Genomic DNA, 24,080 nt, shown 5'->3' on the forward strand with positions numbered 1-24,080 from the left:
TATAACACAGTGTTCGAGAATCTAATTGAAAATATTCCCCTTTTTTGGGTGTATGAAGAATTAATGGCTTTGGCATTTCTATACAGGTCATGGAATATCAGCCTGGAGGGGATTTGCTGTCGCTTTTGAATAGATATGAGGACCAATTAGATGAAAATATGATACAGTTTTACCTAGCTGAAATGATTTTGGCTGTTCACAGTGTTCATCAGATGGGATATGTACATCGGTAAGTGAGAATCTTTGGTAGTTTACTCAGAATTTATATGTTCTCATCTCAAGTTTCCTAAAATAGACTGATTTTGGCATCAAAATAATGCTTCATTCAATTTTTTTTTTTTGCCACCTGGTGGCACGTGGAGCTCCTGGGCCAGGGGTCATATCCAAGCCACGGTTTTGACATACATCACAGCTGCAGCAATGCCAGGTCCTTTAACCCACTGTGCTGTGCCAGGGATCAAACCTGCGTCCCAGGGTTCTAGAAATGCCACTGATCATGTTGTACCACAGCAGGAACTCCATTTTATCCAGTTTTTAATCAGTCTTCACCATAATTGGCTGAAAGCAAATTTTCTAAAATGGCAGATATTTTAGCTAACCTATTCAACAGTGAAACAGATCTAAAACTGTAATGGTCTCAAGTTGCCTAGTAAGATCTGTTAATGTAGTTAACAAGACCGGGAACTCTTGCCTGGATTCTTTGGGTGCTGTGGTAGAAAGCTGACTGTGATAGAAGTGTAAGGAAATGGCATAACCAAGTAGGAACAGAAAACCATGCAGTTGAACCTCTGACCTCGGCCATTGGTAATTTACAACGATGTTCCCCCAAATCCTCCGCCGAAAAGTGTTTCTTTACATCTTTACTCATCTGGTGTTTTATGCACATCTGGGGATGTTGTGGGAATGGAATGATGGTTAGACTGGGAACCCCAAAATCCCGAATGGCATCTAAGTTTTTCCATTGACTAGGTGGATGACTTTGGGCAAATCTCCTAGCTGCTTTTGGCCTTTGTTTTCCTAATGCTAATGTGTGTCTCTAGGAGAAATAATCCATCTGATAACATGTATTCATTCCATTTCCTTATCTGCTTCCCTTCCCCCCCTCCCTTCCTTCCTTTCATCCTTCCTTCCTTTCCTCTCTCTTCCTCTCTCCCCTCCCTCCCTTCTTTTCTTCCTCTCTCCTCCTTTTACTGAAATTCGTTTTGCAAAATGCTTATTATGTGGGTCCATTGGTAGGGAAGTCTATATAGCAGAACTACAGCCCCTAAGATTTTTGGCTGAATCAATATCGCAGGTTAGCAGTTGCTTGATGATTGATGCAGAGCTGACGACACTGATTGGTGGACTGGATTTTCTTACAGAGACATCAAGCCTGAGAACATTCTCATCGACCGAACGGGACACATCAAGCTGGTGGACTTTGGATCAGCTGCTAAGATGAACTCAAATAAGATGGTAACAAAATAAAATAAGAGAGCTTAATAGACGTTATACTGCAGAGTGTTCTGTGGTCCTCAAGTTTGGAAAGTATGGAGTTCCTGTGTGGGTCAGTGGGTTAGAAACCTGACTAGTATCCAGGAGGACTTGGGTTCGATCCCTGGTCTCGCTCAGTGAATTGAGGATCCAGTATTGCCACGAGCTTTGGTGTAGGTCACAGATGTGGCTCAGATCCTGCATTGCTGTGGCTGTGGTATAGGTTGGCAGCTGCATCTCCGATTCCACCCCTAGCTTGGGAACTTCCATATGCCATGGGTACGGCCCCCTCCACCAAAAAGCAAGATAAGTTTGGAAAGTATGGGATAAAAGTTGAATGATGTTTTGTAGCCTTCATCTGCCAGGATGTGCAGTGATTTCTCTGTGGCTTGGGTGGTGATGGTGACAGAACTATTTTCCAGACTTACTTGACCTGGTACCCTTTTATGTTAAATACCTGTTGATACCCTACAAAACATTTTTAGGAACATTCTTATTGTTTGGTTAAAAATAAGGGAACAATGCTTATTTTTGTGTTTCCCTTCATTTTCCTGGCTTGTTATAGATTGTATTCTATTACATTGTCTTTTTTACTTTAAGTATTTCGATGAAATGTAACCTTATTTGTCCCAAATTCTCTATTTCCCATGCCGTGAAATTGAAAGTAATCACCAGAGCATTTGAATGAAGCATTAAGCATTAAGAACCAAGTGCTCAAAATGTCAATTCTAAGTCCTGGACCTTTGGTAAAAATTAAGCTGTATTCCCCATGCTAATAGGAAGGCAAGAGGGTAGCTATTGAGATCAAGAGTGGGAATACTTGAGGAAAATGATGACAAAGTAAAAGAAAATTAGATTCCAAAATCTAATAAAGTTGGTACGTGCTAAAATGTAAATTTTCAAGTCAACTATGCAAAAAATGGTAGTTCTTAGAAAATAATCAACGTAGATTTTGAGACTCATTTATCAGCTAAATCACTTGGTGACCTGGACATATCCTTAGGAACTTGGCCTTTCATTCTTTCTCTAGAAAATACTAATTTTAGTTAAAATGCACAAATCGAGAGGTTAGAGGGGTTGATCTTCAGAATGCTTCCTTGCTCTGAGAGTTTAGTCCTCATAAAGAGCAATATATAGGAGTTCCCGTCGTGGCACAGTGGTTAATGAATCCGACTAAGAACCACGAGGTTGCAGGTTCGATCCCTGGCCTTGCTCATTGGGTTGGGATCTGGCGTTGCCGTGAGCCGTGGTGTAGGTTGCAGACGTGCCTCGGATCCCATGTTGCTGTGGCTCTGGTGTATGCCGGTGACTACAGCTCCGGTTCAACCCCTAGCCTGGGAAACTCCATATGCTGTGGGAGCAGCCCAAGAAATGGCAAAAAGACAAAAAAAAAAAAGAGCAATATATAAATTGCTTTATTATTTATTTATTTTTGCCATTAAGTTTCTTGGAAGAAAGGTGGGTATTACTAGGTTGATGCTAGGAAAAGGCTCGAGGTTGTGTTAACTTTTTGCATTCTAGCGTTTGGCCTCCCTGTGACAACTTACTTGGATTGGAGTTCAGGCTCTTGGAAAAAACAGGCTGCCTATGTTATCTAAGTCCAGAGTTTTCCAGCCTTACCACTGGCCCCTGCACCCCATTATGTTCATTATGTTCTTATAATCTATTCCATTTGATCATTGATATTAGTAATTTTTTTTTTTTTTTTTTTGCTATTTCTTTGGGCCGCTTCCACGGCATATGGAGGTTCCCAGGCTAGGGGTTGAATCAGAGCTGTAGCCCCCGGCCTACGCCAGAGCCACAGCAACGCAGGATCCGAGCCGCGTCTGCAACCTACACCACGGCTCACGGCAACTTGGGATCCTTAACCCACTGAGCAAGGGCAGGGACCGAACCCGCAACCTCATGGTTCCTAGTCGGATTCGTTAACCACTGCGCCACGACGGGAACTCCCAAAACTTAGGTATTGAATTTAATGGAATAAAGCACAGGAAAAGTCAAATCATGCGAAGTTTTATCATCTAGGCTTCAAAAACCTATACATTTCATTAGCGACCTTAACAAACTCAGGCATCTAGAAATAAAATGAAGCAGGATACATAGCACCATTGACATTTTGGTCCAGAGAATTTTTTGTGGTGGAGGGCTGTCCTGTGTGTTGCGGAAAGTTTAGCTGCATCCCTGGCCTCTACCCACTAGATTCCAGTAGCACCCTCCCCTCCAGTGGTGACAGCCAAAAATCATCTCCATTCAGGGCTAACTCTTCCCTCGGGAACAGAATCACCCCTGGGGGAGAACCAGTGCCATAGATTGAGAAGGGTTGGAAAACCTGTTTATTAAAGCTGGCAATATGTGTTTGCGATAAGAAAATCTACTTGGAAAGCTCAATGACATCCAAAGTCGCTGCTTGGTAAATAAATGGGAATGAAGAGGAAGGCCCTACCTCTGCCTCTGGAGTCACCTTCAGAGTCCTTGCTGGAGACACAGGACTTCCATTCATTTCAAATTTCTTCCCTTGCTGCAACTTGCCCTTTTCAGTTCTTCTAATTGTAGCAACCTTCACTTCAGGCGGGGAACCTCCTGGAGGCGCTTGGGTTAATTTGCAGCTCAGTGGTCACCCCTGATTATTTCGGTCAGGTAAGCAATGGCACTCAGTCCTACCCCCTGGAGAATATTGTTCCCCCACCACCACCACCAACCTTGGGCTCTTAGGGCCAGAATGTGACCAATAGATGAGAAGGAATTTAAGCAAAGGCCCTTTTGTTATAAAAAGAGCAATACTTGGCAGTCTAGATCAAGTCAAGTATGAATATAAAATTACCTTTTTTTTTTTTTTTGATTTTTTGATCAGCGGTGGTAGGTGAAATGTGTTTTCTGTAAAAAGAATATTTTATAGGTCTAAAGTAGGTTTTAAAAGTTTTTTGTACTCAAAAATATGTGGATATATATACACACATTATAAATATACTGTATATATAGTATAGTATATAAAATATAATTCACACTTGCTGAAATTGTTGTATGTTACCCCCAATCCATTCATCCCTTTCCATACCACTGCCACATATTGTCTGTGTATTTTGTGTATTAGTGAAGCTTAGATCTGCCGAGTTTTCCATCCTCCATTGTCTTTATTGAAGCTTGTTAGCTAGAATGTTGCTTTGGAGTGTTTGCACCAAGAAACACAGGTGGACCATACTGTTTGGGGGTTTGCATGTTGAGCTGAGGTTTCATCCACTTTACCTTGTTAAAATCTCAAAGAATGGCAAACAGTTAACAGTTCCAACCTGTCTCACTCAGCTCTCATGAAAGCATTTGTAAGGAGATTATAAATGAAGAGCATTATAGCATGTTAAGTGATAATCACTACCATTTACCAGTTGGAGACCCATAGGAGATAACCCTTTTTGAGATTTATGTAGGAGTGAAAAGATTTTATTACTTTTCCAACAAGAACGTAGTGAATATTTTTTCCCTCTTGTTTCTGCAACTGTATGTTTATGCCTTGGGCGGCTAGGCAGGAAAGTTAGGTTGAAATAGTTTTATGTATAAGCATTTTATGGGAAGGATGTTGGGAGAAGGAAGGCTGGTTTTCTTACCTTCCCATCTGTTTATAAAAGAATCGATTAGATTTTGTAAAGGAATCTGCTAGTTAATCCTTTTCTTTTCTTTCTTTCTTTCTTCTTTTTTTTTTTTTTAACCCTCTTTCTCCCAAGATGTGACCATCTTCTCTGTCGCCTAGTCATTTTATTTTTGTGTCCACCTGAACTGGTATATTTTCTTCCCTGTCAATACAGTGAAGATTAACTCAAGTTTAGTAAAATTGGGGCCTTGTTAGGTTGTGTTTTGCAGGCAGGCTGGGCACCTAGTACATGTTCCCACTTTTAATATCTTACCCAGATTAGCTGGCTGTGAATTGTCTCTTGGAGAATTCAGAGGAGAATCCATGTCTCTTGTAAGATCCTTATCAAGATGTGCGAGATTGCGTGTTGAACCAGTTTAAATGTACTTAGAGGTCAGTAGCTAATAGAAACTTGGTAGTCATTAATTGTCATTAAAAGTCTTTGTTGGAGTTCCTATTTTGGCTCAGCGCTAACCTGATTAGTATCCATGAGGATGCTGGTTCGGTCCCTGACCTCGCTCAGTGGGTTAAGGATCTGGCATTGCCATGAGCTGTGGTGTAGGTCGCAGACGAAGCTCAGATCCTGCATTGCAGTGGCTGTGGCGTAGGCCAGTGGCTACAGCTCTGATTTGACTCCTAGCCTGGGAACCTCCATATGCTGTGGATGTGGCACTAAAAAGACAAAAATAAATAAATAAATAATGTACGGACCCCTTTAAAAACACTATTAGACATAAATATGGGCAATTACCTGCTAAAATTAGTTGGCAAAAATTAGTTGGGGAGCTATCTGATTCTCTGGGCTAAGTCTAATCATTAGTTTGAAAAATGAGGCATTGACAGTTGATGTCTTTTGCTGGTTCATGCTGATAAACATGACTAAGTGACCAAGCCCTGGGAACTGCCAGGAAGGAGAACTGAATATTCCCGAACAATCTAGTGTGATGATAAAATAAAACCCATTAAGTACCAACCATGCATTTTGAGGATTGTGTATTAATGGTTCTGCAAAATAATTAGACATAAAGGGTAAATATTTAATCATGGATCCAGTTGGCATTACTAATACGTAGGCAAACCAACATGCTACAGTTTTTCTTCTTCTGATATTTAAAAAATATTTATTATTCATTGTTAGTATTGAGTTTTTGTTTTTTTGCACACACATTAAAAGACAGAAGTCTTGGCTCAGGCTTCCCAACATCAAGGCTCCCTCCCCCTTGACATAAGCTATTATTAGTTCCTCAAGCTTAAGATGTCCTGACTGACACCAGATATGCTCTCCATTCTCCTCACTTTTGTCCATCAATAAGTACTCTGGGTTTCTTGGGCGGTGTGACCATCTAGCTTTCCCAAGTGTGTGCTGCAGTGGAAGTCCTGTTGCCCAAAGCGATGGCTGGTGTCAAGGGTAACAGGATCGCGCTGCTTTCTGGGTTTAGGGTTGGAGAAAAGCCTGTGGCGGACATGAGGGAAGGGATGAAAAGAGAGGGAGTAGGGAGGATGAGTTAGTTTCCTCTAACAATATTGAAATGACAGGCTGGAAGAGCTTGGGTTTTTATCTCTGGGGAAAGGAGACCTCCTAGCATCTTCTAAACATGCACTTTCTTCTCAGTCTCCAGTCAAAGCAAAGCAAACTGACTTTTTGTTATAAAGCCCAGGCTTAAAGATGGGCGGCCATGCATGTAAAATCTCTCAGTTCACTTATGGGCACTTAGTACTCTTTAATGGAGAGGGAAGTGTTCTTTTGTACCATGTAGTTCCTGATGTAAGGGAAGCCTCTTGAGATGTAGGCTCTTTGGACAACTGATCAGCCCAGTAAGTGACTAGCCTCAGGCTGTCTTTGTTTTGATGGGAAAAAGGTTACAGAGGTGATCCTTAGACTTCAAATTTCATAGCTCAATAAAACTTCAAGACAATGTTGAAGACCAAGTTTGCCAGCTTACTATGGAGTCAGGAATGGAGGTGAGGGGCAAAAAACATACCTCTTTCATCAGCCTCATTTCAAGAAACAAAGGATGTTTAAACACTAAACCAGTCAGAAGGACAAATTCTCAGAAATAAGGACAGTTTTTTAACGGGAATATATCTAGCTTTATGAAAAGACCTCCTACTTTGTCCTGATCCTTCTTTGTCAAGGTCAGGTGCTTACACATCATAGGATTGGAGGGCTCTTTGTTCCTGAACGGTGTGTGTGTGGGACACACCCACAGGAACAGAAGTTGGAGTGAGGAAAGTGAACTCATCAACATTTGATCTATGGTGGAAGTTACTTAGCACTTCTTGCCCTGTGGGTGGGCCAAAGCAGGGATGTTGACTCCAGATGTTTAAACTGCAGATACCTCTACACATGTTTGCAATATTGTGTTGCCAGCTAGCTGTCAGTTTTTTAAAATAAGGGGTAGATTGATCTTTTAGATTCATTGTTAGATATTGTTATCATTTTGCTGTTTTTCTAAGACAAGTCCAGTTTTCATGTCAGTAAGGTTTATCAGGACAGACCCCTTCTGTTCCAGGAATATATCCAGCTCTCATTTGTGTAGCCAAATGGTCTACATCAACAACTCTGGCCTCTTTGCCTTTGAATTATATTATGTGCTTTTTTTTTTTTTTTTTTTTTTTAGTAAATCATTTGCATTTCCTGATGCTGTGCCACTTGACAGAAGGTTCAAGTGCCTGGGAGAATAGTAATCAGTGGCAAATCAGCTTATGTCTGAATTGTTCTTGGCAATCTATTTGTGGATAATTGAAAATTTGCTCCTTTTATTTATGGGTTTCCAGGTGAATGCCAAACTCCCGGTTGGGACCCCAGATTACATGGCCCCTGAAGTGCTGACTGTGATGAATGGGGATGGAAAAGGTGCCTATGGCCTAGACTGTGATTGGTGGTCAGTGGGAGTTATTGCTTATGAGATGGTTTATGGAAGGTCCCCATTCACTGAGGGAACCTCAGCCAGAACCTTCAATAACATCATGAATTTCCAGGTAAGGAGCCATTATTAGATTTTGAAGTAACATTGGGAAATGTCATTTAAAAATTGTATGAATGGACGTTTGTAATGTAAATCAGCAATTCTGGGGCATAACAATAGCAAATACTTTCTATAGCACTCACTTTGTGCCAAAAAAATGCTTCTAAATGCTCTATTAATTGTATTATATTGACTCCCAGCTGCCAGTAATTGTAAGCCCATTCCATCACCTTTATGTACCATTAAAAAGGAGAAACTGCTGCCAATTAACAGTATTTCATTGATTATAAAATATGTTTTGATTTCAGTGCTGTTAAATGTGAGTAAAATGAGAGTCTTAGAACTGATGAAAATATTTCATTAACTTGGCTAATCCTCAGTCTTGTGAGTTGGACATTATTATTTTCATTTTGCAGATGAGGAAACCAAAGCACAGAGTGGTTAAGTAACTTACCCAAAATAGCACAGGCAATTTGGCTTTGAAATCTGTTCTCTTAATACTATGCTGTACTGCTTCTTACTACCACTTAGTGCCACTAGCTGTGGCACTAAGTGGTAGTAAAATTCAGTGATGTTATGGATTAGAAATAGAGTAATAGATACATAGAGTGAAACTTATTTTCTAATAGCTATATTTGCCACTACATTAAGCCCATTTCTTAAGGGTATGATAAATACCCATGTTTTAGTTTCAACCAGAAGGAAAGAATTTATTTCACAAGTTTTTGTATCTTATCCAATTTCATCTTCCTGGGATGCTTAACATGCATTTTTCTATGTATAATACGTATTTTATAGTCTTAATACATATCTAGATTATTTGTTATTCTTGCATCTCTTTCTGAGTTCAAGTTTCCCCTGAGATAATGCCTGTGGCTCACTTGTCTCCTTTATTTCCATCCATTCATTCAGTAATGAGCGAATCTCAGGCACTGTTAGGTACCAGGTTTGGAATAATGGGCAAGGAGGAGAAAGACCCTTTCTGCCTTCTTTCTCCATCATCACGTGGAAATCAAAATACACCATGTATGTGCAAAAGCAGGGTGCAGAGGGAGCATGAAGGAGGGTCTGAGAGGAAGGGAGGGAAGAGGGGATTGGGTTGAGAAGGGCCGTCTGGGCAGAGAGAACAGTGTGATTTGTTCAGGAAGCTTTAAATAGCTCATCATTGTTGGATAGCAAAGAGCAAGGGGGGGAGCAGAGCTCGATGAGATGGAAGAGAGGAGCAGGGATCAGGTCATGAAGGATATTGAACCCTTGCAACCGAGCTAGGCCTATTGATGTGAACAGGCCCTTTATTTTGGGAACATGCCTTTGGTCCAAAGTTAAAAGTGCACAAAACGTCCTTCTTGGAAAAAAAAAAAAACAAAAAAACCCCACCAAAATCTTATATATGAGAAAAATCCTCTTTTAACTTTGAGACAGGAGAAGCTGAATTTGTTAAGGGAATAATTATTTTATTTTATTCTCTTTTATTTTTTGGAATAGCGGTTTTTGAAGTTTCCAGATGACCCCAAAGTTAGCAGTGAATTGCTTGATCTGATCCAAAGTTTATTGTGTGGCCAGAAAGAGAGACTGAAGTTTGAAGGCCTTTGCTGTCATCCTTTCTTCTCTAAAATCGACTGGAATAACATTCGTAACTGTAAGTAGAGCCGTGTGCCTTCGGTTCTGGTGTTGGGATTAAGAAACACTTGAGAATGATCTGAAAGTATCCTGGCTCACAGGAGCTGGTATAAATTATGTAAATAAGGGTTTTAATTACCTATAGGACTAGAAAAGGGTAATGTTTCTAGTAATAGTTGTACTTCAACATTGTTTGCATGGAACTGGGTCATCTATCAAACACTGTGTGTGGCCTTTGGAATATTATCTCTCTGTACAATAGAGGTACAGGTGGATAGAGTTTGAAACTTGTCACTTGATTTGACAGAATTTCTTGTGAGTAGAAAAGTAGGCCCAGGTATTTCATTCACAGATGAGGAAAAAGACTCAGATATTAGGCGAAGTGCCAGGCTTCCTCTGCTAATGACCAAGCCTGCGCTAAAGCCGTAAATGCCTTGCTGCATTTGTTTGTTTCCCTCTAAGATATTTGTCTTTGCTCACAAGCATGTAAAATCTATAATGCATGTGCCCAGACATGGCTTTGTTATCAATTAGTGTGAACTAAATTCATTAGAAAACAAAGCCCTGATTTATTATCAGCAAAACCAAAATGCTTGGTTTTTTACAAATTGGTGATTTTTTTTTTTCTTTTAACCTCTTTTATTCTTGGATTCGTTGTTGATTGAATGTGGTCTGATGACCTGACTGAGTGATTTTAAGTGTAGATTTGAGCCATTTGGCCTGGTCGAGTGTATGCTTTATTTTTGGTGCTGAGGGGAGGTAGGGAAATGGTATCCATTTCTGGGTGTCCAAACCAGAGTTCTAGTTGGAGCAGTCTTGTAATTATAACCTCTTGCACCTTCCGTTGGAATGTACAAGTTGGATTAAGATCCAGTATTTCCAGCTCAAAGCCATTTCGAGGGTTTCCTCTAAGCCCCTGCCAAAATATTTAAGGAGGCCGTAATTTCCTTAAATCTCTCCTAGCAGTTATTGTTTTTCTTCTCAGTGCCAGATTACTGTTTTTCAAATCTTTAGGCATCAACCCCCAAACCTCCAAGGTTTAGAACTTGGAGTATGTGAGTGTGTGTTCGCACACATGGCATGGAAGTTCCCAGGCTAGGAGTCAAATTGGAGCTGCAGCTGCTGAGCTATACCACAGCCAGGGTAATGCTGGATCTGAGCCTCATCTGTGACCTATACCAGAGCTCAAGGCAACACCAGATCCTTAAGCCACTGAGTAAGGCCAGGGATTGAACCTGCATCCTTGTGGATATAAGTTGGCTTCGTTAGCACTGAGCCAGTATGGGAACTCTAAAGTTCAGAGCTTTTCTTTTTTTTTTTTTTTTGTCTTTTCTGTCGTTGTTGTTGCTATTTCTTGGGCCACTCCCTCGGCATATGGAGGTTCCCACGCTAGGGGTTGAATCGGAGCTGTAGCCACCAGCCTACGCCAGAGCCACAGCAACGAGGGATCCGAGCCGTGTCTGCAACCTACACCACAGCTCACGGCAACGCCGGATCGTTAACCCACTGAGCAAGGGCAGGGACCGAACCCGCAACCTCATGGTTCCTAGTCAGATTCGTTAACCACTGCGCCACGATGGGAACTCCTAAAGTTCAGAGCTTTTAACCAACAATATGTTTTTAGTGTGGTTTTCTTTTTTTGCCTTTTTTTTTCCTCTTTTTGGGACCACACCAGTGGCATATGGAAGTTCCCAAGCTAAGGGTCGATTTGGAGCTGTAGCTGCCAATCTGTGCCACAGCCACAGCTACTCCAGATCCGAGGTGCATTTGTGACCACCACAGCTCACGGCAACACTGGATCCTGAACCCACTGAGCAAAGCCAGGGATAGAACCTGCCTCCTCATGGATACTAGTCAGATGCATTTCCACTGAGCCACAAAGGGAACTCCTTCCTTTTTTAGTTTTGGAAAGATTTGTACAATTTCTTTTCAGTGCTGCTCAAATACTGAATCTTTTCTTGCATTACCTTTTTATCTCTGTGATTGTCTTGAATAATGAATTTTTTTATGTGTGCCCTTGCTGATTACATGTAACAAGATATCTCTACTCAGGTCAATCAGTGAATGGTGGTTAATTACCCAAGTAACTTTATTTTGTGTTTTGGTAAAACTTGATGTTGCTTTTGGTCTTGTGTCAGAATTCCCAGATTTTTGTTTTAGTCTTTTCTTCTCAGGCAGTTTGTAAGTTTTAGGCTTATTGAGCTTCCAAGGCTAAGTACTGTTGTGTAAATCACATACTGCCAGGGGAGGGTACATGTCACGGTAGACTGTGGCCTGGGCTGTCCATCCCGAGGCTGGTGTTTTGGAAGGTCATGGTTATCCTGGGGATGAGATGACCCTGTGATGGGTTACTACATCCTTGGTCATCTTCATACTTGCTGCCTTCACCCTTGACTCGCTGCATCTTCGGCGCCTCTGCTTAACTTTTCTGTATGCTAATAAATATCCACTTAGTTTTTCCTTATTTTTAACGTGTTTCTCCCCTCCCACACCCAAGTCATAGCAGGGAATTCTACTCACCTAGCTGAATCCTGATTCCTTTTTTAAATTTATTTTTTAAAATGAAAATTGTACAGGAGTTCCCATTGTGGCACATTGGAAATGAATGCGACTAGGAACCATGAAGTTGCAGGTTCGATCTCTGGCCTCCCTGAGTGGGTTAAGGATCTGGTGTTGAGGTGAGCTATGGTGTAGGTCGAAGACGCGGCTTGGCATAGGCCGGCAGCAACAGCTCCGCTTATACCCCTAGCTTGGGAACCTCCATGTGCTGCAGGTGTGGCCCTAAAAAAAGCAAAAAGAAAAGAAAAGAAAATTGTATATATTTAAGGTGTATACTGTGATGATTTGATATACATGGGGGAATGACTAATTAACACCTTCATCTCACAGAGTTTCCTCCCTCCTTCCTTCCTTCATTCCTCCCTGCTTTCTTCCTCCCTCTCTTTCTCCTTTCCTTCCTACCTTCTTTCTTTCATGAGAGCACCTGAAATCTACTCTCTTAACGTATTTTCAGTGTTCGATACAGTATTTTAGGCATAGTCACCATACTGTACATTAGATCTCTAGGACTTACTCATCATCCCACTTTTCCTCTTTGAGCAGCATCTCCCCATTTCCTCCCATCTCCCCATCCCTGGTTACCATTTTCTATTCTGTGCTTCTTTGTATTTGAGATTCCACATGTAAGTGAGGTCATGTCATTTTTTTCTTTCCATGCCCGTCCTATTTTCCTTAGCAGCATGACCTCCAGCTTCCTCCACATTGTTGCAAATGGCAGAATTTTTACTCTTTTTTTTTTTTAAGCCTGGGTGATACTCCATCACATATGTATAAATATCCATTCATCCATTGACAGAACTTAGGTTTTTTCCATGTCTTTGCTACTGGGGATAAAGCTGCCATGAATGTGGGAGCACAGATAGCTCTTGGAGGTACTGATTTTATTTTCTTCGGGTGTATACCCAGAAGAGGGATTCCTAGATCACATGGTAGTTCCATTTTTAGTTTTTTGAGCAACCTCTGTGCTTTTCCATAGTGGCTGGACCAATTTATCTTCTTACCAACTGTGGACAAAGATACCCTTTTCTCCATATCTTCACCAACACTGACGACTTCGTCTTTTTGATGATAGCCATCCTAACAGGTGTGAGGTGATAGCTCGAGGTGGTTCTGATTTTCATTTCTGTGATGATTAGTGATGTTGAGCACTTTTTCATACCCCTGTTGGTCATTTGTATGTCTTTGTCTTTTCATATCTTTTGTCCTGAATCCTGATTCTAAAACTCTAACAGAAACTCTTGATGCTTTTTATTTTCCAACTCCAAATGGAGAGGTTCTGAAGAGTCATGAAATACGTTTGCCTAAAAAATTCTTTTTTCTTTTAATTTTCATAAACATCTTACTTTGGAATAATAGCAGATTTGTAGAAAAGTTGCAAAAATAGGACAGAGTTCCCATTTACCCTTCTTCCAGTTTCCTTGAATGTTAGCATCTTACATAACAATGTCGCACTTGTCAAAATAAGATGAGTATTGGTGCATTGCTATTAATTAAACTTCATACTTTATTTTGATTTCACCAGTTTCTCCACTCAGGTCCCTTTTCTGTTCCAGGAATCAATCCAGGATACCACACTGCAATTAGAGTGTTTGTCTTTGAGGGGTCTAATCATGACCCAGACCCCTAGTGTAGCTCAGACAGTGGGTGGGATCTCCACTGAGGACTAGTAGGGCTTTTTCCTCAAGGCTCCAAGGTATCCTCGACTACATAGGGAGCTATGGTGTTAACCTCAGTGGCTCCTAGCAGATTTTCCTCTTTTTCACCAACCTCTGATCCCTGCGTATTTGCAATCAACTCTGGGTTCTGTGATTGAAAACATTGCTGGGCTCCATGCTATTTGAGCTATTTTCTAACTAGGTAATGCTAACAGAAATTATGCCTTTGTCCAGTCCTGTTCTTCATAAATACACATTGAGTGATTTTCATCAACCAAAGCAGTTGACGTCATTAGGTTTCCCAAGTTCATGGTTGCTGCTCAAATGCCTTGTGGTTCCAAGCTATTGAATATTTCCACTTTCTATGCATAGGATTGTCCCTTGATGAAAGCACTGTTAGCCTTTCTGCTATTTCACCCCTCATTCTTCTTTTATCTTGTTGTAACCCATGAAAGGAAATACTCCTTAACACAGCAGGTAATAATCTTCTGAAACTCATTATCTCAAGAGGTTGGCCTGGCAGAATCTACATGTAATTTAAGAAGGGTCTGGGCAAATTTATAAGTGACAGAATTGGGAGAGAAACTGGGACATGCCTTGGCTTTGACCCCTGAAGTCAGATGGAGCATCTGCACCTTCCTGGATCCTGCCCCTTGGAGCTGGTGTGAGCAACACCCCACGACCCAGGAATCTGACCTGGTTCAGGAATGTTGATTCTCCCAGCAAATCAAGAGCTCTCTGCTGAGTTCCTGCCACACTCATGGGTCACCGTGTACCTTTCACCCTGATTACCAGCCTCACATGATCAGAAAGAAGGTTGAATTTTTAGCTGCTTCTTACTGTCATTATTTCAAGGCTGCTTCCAAAGTTTCAGTAGGGGGCTTCTTTTTACTTTTATTTTTTACGGCTGCACCCATGGCATTTGGAAGTTCCTGGGCTAGGAGTCAAATTGGACCTGCGGCTACCAGCCTACACCACAGCCACAGCAATGCCAGATCCTTTAACCCACTGAGCGAGGCCAGGGATCACACTGCATCCTCATGGACACTAGTTGGGTTCTTCCCAGCAGGGGGCTTCTTAAGTGTACTAGCTGCCCTGGACTATGTGATTCTAGTGGTGTTTCAGATACTGGGCAGGAGTCTGATCGTACCCCCCATGCTCACCCCCTGCCCGCCTGATTATCTGGGCTTCTGGAGAGCTGAAGCTAGTCCACACCCTCCTCTTTCATGCCTTTGGGATTAGGCCTACATTTCTGGCATTACAAATCTGGTCCTGTAAATGGGACAGTTTTACTGTTTGCTATGCCCTTCTACTCACATCTTGTAAAACAACTTACCCTGAAGGCACAGGGATGTCACCAGAACCAGCATGCATGCCCCTCTCATCCAAGACTGCCATGTCTTAACAGTGAGAAATGCATAATGAGAGTGCTCCATTAGGAACTGTTTCGTAGAACATCTGTGGCTAATGCTCTAGAGAATTTTGTCTCTTGCTCATGACAAGGGCGTCTCCTCTTGAATCGTCTTCCTTTTACTCTTCTCAGAAAGGCATGGTTCTTGCAAAGTTATCCTCAGTGTCCAGGTCCTCGGCATTTGTTGGCAGAGAGTACATTTCATTTCGATCTGGTCGTGACTCAGTGGTGGTCCCATGCCCCTCAGCCCTGAAATAGCCCCCTGCCAAAAGGTCTCTGTCATTGATCATTGTGCACTACTTGGCCCTGATGGCCATAGTGAATCCACAGTTGCACAGTCCTGTGACTGCTCCATAAACCTGAAGGATGCTAGCCTTTGGTTTAAAGGAAAGGGGTTCTCTTTTGTAAATAGGATCATTTGTGCCATATTTTATTTTTTTATTTTTATTTGTCTTTTCTAGGGCTGTACTTGTGGTATATGGAGGTTCCCAGGCTAGGGGTCTAATCATAACTGTAGCCACCAGCCTACGCCAGAGCCACAGCAACGGGGGCTCCGAACCACGTCTGCAACCTACACCACAGCTCATGGCAACACCAGATCCTTAACTCACTGAGCGAGGCCACGGGTCAAACCTGAAACCTTATGGTTCCTAGTCGGATTCATTAACCACTGAACTACCATGGAAACTCCCATTTGTGCCATATTTTAGATTTCACATATAAATGATATCATATGGCATTTGCCTTTCTCTTTCTGCCTTTCTTCACTTAACCAGGAGAATCTCTAGTTGCTGCAAATGGCATTATTTTGTCCTTTTTTATGGCTGAGTAGTATTCCATTGTACATATGTACCACATCTTCTTAATCCAGTCATCTGTCAGTGGACATTTAGGTTGTTTCCATGTCTTGGCTATTGTGAATAGTGCTGCAATGAGATGCAAACTGTTAAATTCAGAATGGATAAGCAGTGAGGTCCTATAGCACAGGGAACTATATCCAATCTCTTGGGGTAGAACATGATGGAAGATAGTATGAGAAAAAGAACATATATATATGTGTGTGTGTGTAAGACTTGGTCACTATGCTGTACAGCAAAAATTGACACAACACTGTAAGTCAACCATACTCTAATAAAAATAAAATTTTAAAAAAAGGGAAGGGATTCTTTGGCTTCCTAGCCTCAGGTGAAATTTTTACACATTATTGTGTGTAGAAATCAGCACCATGAGACTCAGTGACTCTTTGCTCTAGTCCCGTAGTCTCATAGGATATATCTGTGCCGACCACCAGATATTTAAGTGTATTACTCTATATTACTTCAAAACAAGTCAGAGGTAAGGATTATTGTACCCATTCTACAGAGAAGGGCTCTGAGGTAACTTGTTTCAGCATGTGAGAGAGTCTAGATTTGGGTTGGGGTCTGGGTGATTCCTAGAGCTCATCCTCTCTCTATAATACCATGCACACCTCAGCATAAGTAATTGTTGTCCATAATGTCTGTGATGCTGACAAGTAGCAAACCACTGCTTAATCTCTGCATCTCTTTGTCTATTCAAGCACATTTGGAATTGGAGGTTTTTGTTTTGTTTTGTTTTTTTGTCTTTCTAGGGCCATACCTGAGGCACATGGAATTTTCCCTGGCTTGGGGTCAGATTGGAGCTGCAGCTGCCGGCCTACACCACAGCCACAGCAATGTGGGATCCAAGCCTTGTCTGTGACCTACACCACAGCTCATGGCAATGTTGGATCCTTAACTCACTGAGTGAGGCCGGGGATCGAACTCTTATTCTCATGGATACTAGTTGGATTTGTTTCCGCTCTGCCACAACGGGAATTCCCTGGGGGTCGTTTTGAGTCTGTAAGATTCATCATGATATTTGAGTATATACAAAATGCTAAGTGCTGTGTTAGGTGCTGAAGCTCTCTTGATGAGCAAATTTGGACCCAACCCTGCCTTCAGGGAAAAACCTACAGTCTAAGCTCTCGGTTCCTTGCTTACGTAGAGCTGTAGTCCTCTTTGAATTGCCGTACCTCAAAATGGTAGAAAGTTTAATGCTTAGTAAGTTAGCCACTGGCCACTTAACCACATATACTTGATCTTTTTATAGTTGTCTTCTAAACAATTTTTTTTTGGTTGACGTATACTTAATGTACAGTGTCGTGTTAGTTTCTGGTGTACAGCAAAGTGATTTGGTTATACATATTCTTTTTCGTTATAGTTTATTACAGGATAGTGAATATAGTTCCCTGTGCTGTACAGTAGGACTTGTTGTTTACCTATTTTATATAGTGTGTATCTGCTAATCCCAAACTCCTAATTTATCCCTTCCCCACCCCCTTTCCCTTGGGTAGCCATAGTTTTTCTCACATATGCTTAACCTTAAACGGAAGCTGGGCCATGACCCAGTGACCCCTTCTCCATATGCAGCATCCCATTCCTTCCATTGATCTATCCCCCTCCCCTGCCTCAGATCTAGTTTGCAAAAGGGTGCTGTTGGATCAATGACCCATTTCCAAAATCATGATTTATAGTCCTAAGGTGAATTGAGAGGACCTGATTCATGTTTTGTTTATTCAAGGTTACGTGGTTTCTCAGCCTTGGCACCATTGACATTTAGGACTTACTTATTACTTGCTTGAGGACTGCTGTGTGAATTGCAGGATGTTTAGCAGCACCCCTGGCCTTTGCCCATAGATGCCAGTAGCACTCTTCCCCCTGTGACAACCCCAAATGTCTCTAGACATTTGCCCAGGGTCCCTTGGGAGGGGGAGGCATAGCTGCTCCTAGTTGAGAACTTGTTTTAGGAGAACTGGTCAGTTTGTTGCCAGGAGAGAGGAGGTTAGAATAACCAGAGTCCCTCAGGACTGCCCTTGCTAACAAGCAGTGGAACCAAGGTCTGGGGTGGGTGGGACCTTGCTGCGTCAGGTGTGGTCCATGGACCAGCAGCATCAGCATCATCGACATCACTTGAGACCTTGTTAGAGATGCAGAGATACAGGCTCCCCCCACCCTCCGCCCCAGACCTGAGTCAGAAGCTGCACTCTAATAAGATCCCTAGGAAGAAGACGCCTGTGTGTAGCATTTGTGACGTCCTGTAAGAGGAGAAAATGAGGTCTGTCAGCCTAAGAGTTTCTCGCTCGACTTTGTACGGCCCTCCTTGTTTGGTCCTCTGGGCTCAGGGTCAGGAGAGACAGCTTTCTGGCTAAGGACTTCCATGGGGAGATGCAACTGCCTGGAAACGCTAGATTGCTGGCTCCACTTTTGAGAAATTGTAAGCATTTCTTTCAGATGGACTTTAGCTCATTCATATCTTTCAAGATGGTGATTTAGGAGTTCCCATTGTAGCTCAGGGGTAATGAACCCCACCAGTGTCCATGAGGATGGGGGGTTGATTCCCGGCCCCACTCAGTGGGTTAAGGATCTGGCGTTGCTGTGGCTGTGTTGTAGGCCAGGAGCTACAGCTCCGATTCTACCCCCAGCCTGGGAACCTCCATATGTTGCAGGTGCGGCCCTAAAAGAAAAAAAAAAGGGGGGGGTAGTTCAAGTTAATCTCTTACCTGCTGAGAGCACACAGGTAGTTGTAAAAAAAAAAAGGCCTTTATGTGACTTCTCCCCTACCCCCCATACCCTGCCCACCAACCTGTCCCATATATACTTTTTTTTTTTTTTACTTTTTAGGGCCACATCTGCAGCATACGGAAGTTACCAGGCTAGGGCTCGAATTGGAGCTGTAGCTGCCAACCTACACCCCAGCCCCAGCAACTCCAGATCCAGGCCATATCTGTGACCTACACTGTAGCTCATGGCAATGCTGGATCCTTAGTCCACCTATCGAGGCCAGGGATCCAACCCTCTTCCTCATGGATGCTAGTCGGGTTCATTACCACTGAGCCACAACGGGAACTTCCCCATATTCACTTTTTAAAATTGAAGTGTAGGAGAGTTCCCGTCGTGGCTCAGTGGTTAACAAATCTGACTAGGAACCACAAGGTTGTGGGTTCAATCCCTGGCCTTGCTCATTGGGTTAAGGATCCGATGTTGCCGTGAGCTGTAGTGTAGGCCAGTGGCTACAGCTCTGATTCGACCCCTTGCCTGGGAACCTCCATATGCCACAGGAGTGGCCCAAGAATGGCAAAAAGACAAATAAAATAAAATAAAATTGAAGTATAGTGGATGTACAGTATAGTGGTATTGGTTTCAGGTGTCCAGCATAGTGACTGAGTATTTTTGCAGATGATATTCCATTATAGGTTATTACAAGATAATGCGTATAACTGTATTTACTTTTAATTAAGGATGGATTACATTTCCTTCACTAACACTTTTGAGGTGTTTATTATATGACAGTGCCCTTTATTGACTACCTACTGTGTGCCTGGGGCTCTGCAAGGCACAGTAAGCATATTATTGTCTTATTTACACCTCTGAAAACCACTGTGAGGCAGATACTGTATTTGGTCTCACAGTACAGAGGAGGATACTGAGGCTTAAGAGGTGAAGCCACTTGGCAGAGGTCATGGACACAGTAGGTGGCAGTGGTGGCAGGAGGCTAACTTGGGCCTGCCTGACTCCAAGTTCACTTGGCTTTTTCAAACTTATTTGAAAAAGCAGTCAGTACAGTCTGTGGTTTTTTAAAAAAAAGTTTAAGCAACACAGAAGGTTAAACAGTGAAAAATGTCCCCTTCCCACCTCATGCCCAGTGTCGCTCCTTAAAGTAAATCGTTCTTGTCAGTTTCTTGTATAACTTTCCAGAATATTCTGTACACTGACATAAATACCAGCATAGTCGGTGCTGGTAATGGCATCATTATACTGCCTCCCAAGAATTCAGGAGTTTTTATTGTTGGGCTGGTTTCCTGCATGACTGAAATAAATGAAGAAGTCTTTGTACAACCGCACCATGTTTATGCTTTGAATTGGCTGTCCTGACATTGATTTCTGATGAGCGGGTCTCTGTACTCAATAGAAAACCCCTTATGGTTTTGACATGAATATTTTATTTATTTTGGTGTTCTGCTTTGAGAAAGCATTATCTTAGTAACTTGCACATTTGTGTCTGTGTGTGTTTTGGTTTGGGGGCCTTTTTAATGTCTGCATTTTTGGGGCTGTCTATTATTTGAGCAGGTACCTGGCCAGGTTTTATTTTCTTAGCTGGTTCGAGGAAGATGGTGGATGTACTTCTCCATGAGCATTGGTTGGCCTTTAAGTGTATCTCCTTGTTGGACACCCATCCAGTCACTACAGGGGCTGGAGGAAGTGAAGAAGGGGAGCTTGGGGTGTTTGGGAGATCAGCATAGGGGAGAAGAAGGTAGAAGGGCAGAGGGGTGGTATAGTGATGGCAAAAACTTGACTAACTAGACCAAGAGCATGTGGGCATCACCTGCTGAAACCTCAAAGAGGAATAATGAAGACATGTCATCAGTAGCTCTTACAGTCTAAGAGATACCCACGTAAACATTTATGTGTCTCTTGGAGGTTGCTCCTTTTCGTTGTTGTTGTTTGGGTTTTTTTTTTTTTTTTAAATTTTTTGTTTTTTTCTTTTTATAGCCACACCTGTGGTATATGGATGTTCCTGGGCTAGGGGTTGTATCAGAGCTGCAGCTGCCAGCCTATACCACAGCCACAGCAATGCTGGATCTGAGCCATGTCTGCGATTTATACCACAGCTTACGGGCAGTGCTGGATCCTTAACCCACTGAGCCAAGGCCAAGAATCGAACCCACATCCTCATGGATACTAGTCAGGTTCTTAATCTGCTGAGCCACCACAAGAACTCCTGTTTGTTTTTTAAGAGTAAGTTATGGGAACGAGAAAATAGGATAAAAAGAGCTAAATACTTATGGATTAGGATTACAGTTTGAATTTAGAAGCCACCTCCAGAGACTTTAAAAATATGTGATAGTCTGTTTTACTCCAAGATAAATTGAGGTAGCTTTCATAGGAGATAATTGCAATATTCAAATGATAAAAACAAATAAATGGAGGAATCTGGGTGAAGGGAGTATCAGAGTCAGGAAATAGGTGAAAATGAACATGTTCCTGTTAAATTGCTAGATGGGGACATATTGGGGATCCTCAGCCTCCTAGTGGCCAAAGCAAAAAGGAGAATATGAACAGTTTTAAGAACTACAATTCCATGAGGAAAAAAAAAAAATCCAGAGTGGTGTGCTCAGAAAAGACTCAATTTTCTGGTACTGAGCCTTGAGGAATTTCAAGGGTGGGTTCCCCCCAGTGAGCCCCCTTGTATTGTGGTGGGCCACACCCCTCTAATTTGTGTCCTGAAGGTCTCTGGTTGACTGCTTCTTGCGGTGTGTCAGCATAAGTCAATGGTGCAGTGCTAAATCCCATTTCAGAAGATTGTCTTTCTTTTCTTTCCTTCCTTTTTTTTGGCCTCATCAGAGGCATGCAAAAGTTCCCAGGCCAGGGATTGAACCTGCACCACAACAGTAACCAGCGCTACAGCAGTGAAATGCTGGATCATTAACCCACTAAGTCACCAGGGAACCCCCAGAAAATCATTTCTAAGTGAAGCACATACATGCCTTTCCTGGGAGGAGATGGGAAATAGGGAAGGGGTTTGTCAGAGAGCCCATGAATTGGAGTCCTCAACCTTTCGATTCTCACTTATTTGGAAGGTTTTCCAGCAAACATGGAAATGATTTGGCCAAAGATTCGCAATTAGGTTAAACATCTGGGACTCCATTCAGCAGTGGCCTTTCTAGTCAGTTCTGTGAAGGGCGGCGATTGCGCTTAGGCTCATTTTCTGAGGGCAAGGCTCGGGTAGAACTAAAGAGGGCAAATGGCAGGATTCACAAGAGATCAGAGCTGAAGGATGAAGAGTAGGGGTCCAGGTGACCGAGGGTTTGGAAATGAATTTCAGCGTCTTCACTTCAGAAAAGAAGTGTGGCCGACTCCACTGGTCCCTGGGGATTGAAAGAAAATGATGACATTGAACCACAACATCGGCAAGTTGGGGGCCAAGACCTGCTGCTCCTGTCCTTCAAAATTCTAACAACAGGGAGTTCCCGTCATGGCGCAGTGGTTAACGAATCCGACTAGGAACCATGAGGTTGCGGGTTCGGTCCCTGCCCTTGCTCAGTGGGTTAACGATCCGGCGTTGCCATGAGCTGTGGTGTAGGTTGCAGACCCGGCTCGGGTCCTGCGTTGCTGTGGCTCTGGCGTAGGCCAGCGGCTACAGCTCTGATTTGACCCCTCGCCTGGGAACCTCCATATGCCGCTGGAGTGACCCAAGAAATGGCAAAAAAAAAAAAAAAAAAATTCTGACAACACACAAAGAACCCATAGCCACAGAGAGACCCAAATAGCCACTTTACTCTTGGCAGGGGGAGCGCTCAAAAACCATTTTTTAATTAATTAATTAATTTAATTTTGGTCTTTTGTCTTTTAGGGCCACACCTGTGGTATATGGAGGTTCCCAGGCTAGGGGTGGAATCAGAGCTATAGCTACCAGCCTACACCACAGCCACAGCCACACTGGATCTGAGCTGCATCTGCAACCTATACCACAGCTCTTGGCAATGATGGATCCTTAACCCACTGAGCAAGGCCAGGGATTGAACCCATGTCTTCATGGATGTTAGTTGGGTTCTCTAACTGCTGAGCCATGACAAGAACTCTTCAAAAACCTTTTAACATGGGGCCCCAGTGAATTTATTCACCCAAGGAGAATGGTGGGCCTTCTCTCATGGATGGGGGGGCCTTGCCGCAGTAGTCTTGATGGATAAGGAGGACAAGAGCTGTCAGCTGGCCGAGTGCCTCCTGAGTCTGGATGTAGACAGTAACATAGGGAACGTTGAAGCCAGTTCTTGCTTTCAGGGCATGGTGACCCTGTCTTCCAGTATAACAGCCAGATGAATGTCCCACTTTGATGACTCAGATTGCCTAACTCCTTCTTCCTGGGTGAGGAGTGAGTCAAGGGGTGAGACTAGATGTTTTCATTCATGGAATGAAGGATCCTGAGTGAAAGCTTCTTAGAAAAGAAGAAAAGACTGGGGATAAAATGTTGGTTAGAAGCAGCTTTCTTGAGAAATAATAGATCTGCAATAAGCACATACATTTCAAGTGTCCACTTTAAGTTTTGACATATGTGTATGCCTGGGAAAGCATCACCACACTTTGAGGTAATGAGCATCCATTGTTCTTTTTATGGCCAAGTAATATTCCATTGTATATACATACCACATCTTCTTTATCTGTTCACTTGTCGATAGCCATTTAGGTTGTCTCTGAGTCTTGGCTGTTGTGAATAGTGCTGCTGTGAACATTGGGGTGCCTATCTCTTTTCTAATTGTAGTTTTATTCAGATAGATGTCCAGGAGTGGGATTGCTGGATCATATGGTAGTTCTGCTTTTAGTTTCCTCAGAACCCTCTACTTCTGTTCTCCATAGTGGCTGCGCCAATTTGCATTCCCACCAATAGTGTAGGAAGGTTCCATTTTCTCCAGATCCTCTCCAGCATTTGTTATTTGTAGACTTTGTGATGGTCATTCTGACTGGTGTGAGGTGGTACCTCACTGTAGTTTTGATTTGCGTTTCTTTAATAATTAGTGATGGGGAGCATCTTTTCATGTGCCTCTTGGCCATCTGTATGTCTTCTTTGGAAAAAGATCTATTGAGATCTTCTCCTATTTTCTGGTCTGGTAGTTTCCAAAAAACTTGATACTAAGCAGCCTGTAGGAACATGGCTTGTGAGAATGGCGAGGCTCAGGTGGAGCACACAACTCAATGGAGATCTTGTATCTGCCACCA

The 24,080-nt window shown here is 42.6% G+C and overlaps 1 protein-coding gene across 8 annotated transcripts in view; it reads left to right on the forward strand.

The window, feature by feature from the left end:
• CIT (citron rho-interacting serine/threonine kinase) overlaps positions 1-24,080 on the forward strand; it is a 178,851-nt gene that overhangs the window by 33,011 nt on the left and 121,760 nt on the right. For all 8 annotated transcript variants that reach the window (XM_047760368.1, XM_047760361.1, XM_047760362.1 and 5 more), the window contains 4 exons: positions 87-229; positions 1,362-1,455; positions 7,874-8,077; positions 9,550-9,703. In XM_047760368.1, the coding sequence (XP_047616324.1) occupies positions 87-229; positions 1,362-1,455; positions 7,874-8,077; positions 9,550-9,703 (595 nt within the window). The remainder of the gene's footprint in view (positions 1-86; positions 230-1,361; positions 1,456-7,873; positions 8,078-9,549; positions 9,704-24,080) is intronic.

The sequence above is a fragment of the Phacochoerus africanus genome, chromosome 15 (assembly GCF_016906955.1).
Source record: "Phacochoerus africanus isolate WHEZ1 chromosome 15, ROS_Pafr_v1, whole genome shotgun sequence".
NCBI lineage: Eukaryota > Metazoa > Chordata > Mammalia > Artiodactyla > Suidae > Phacochoerus > Phacochoerus africanus.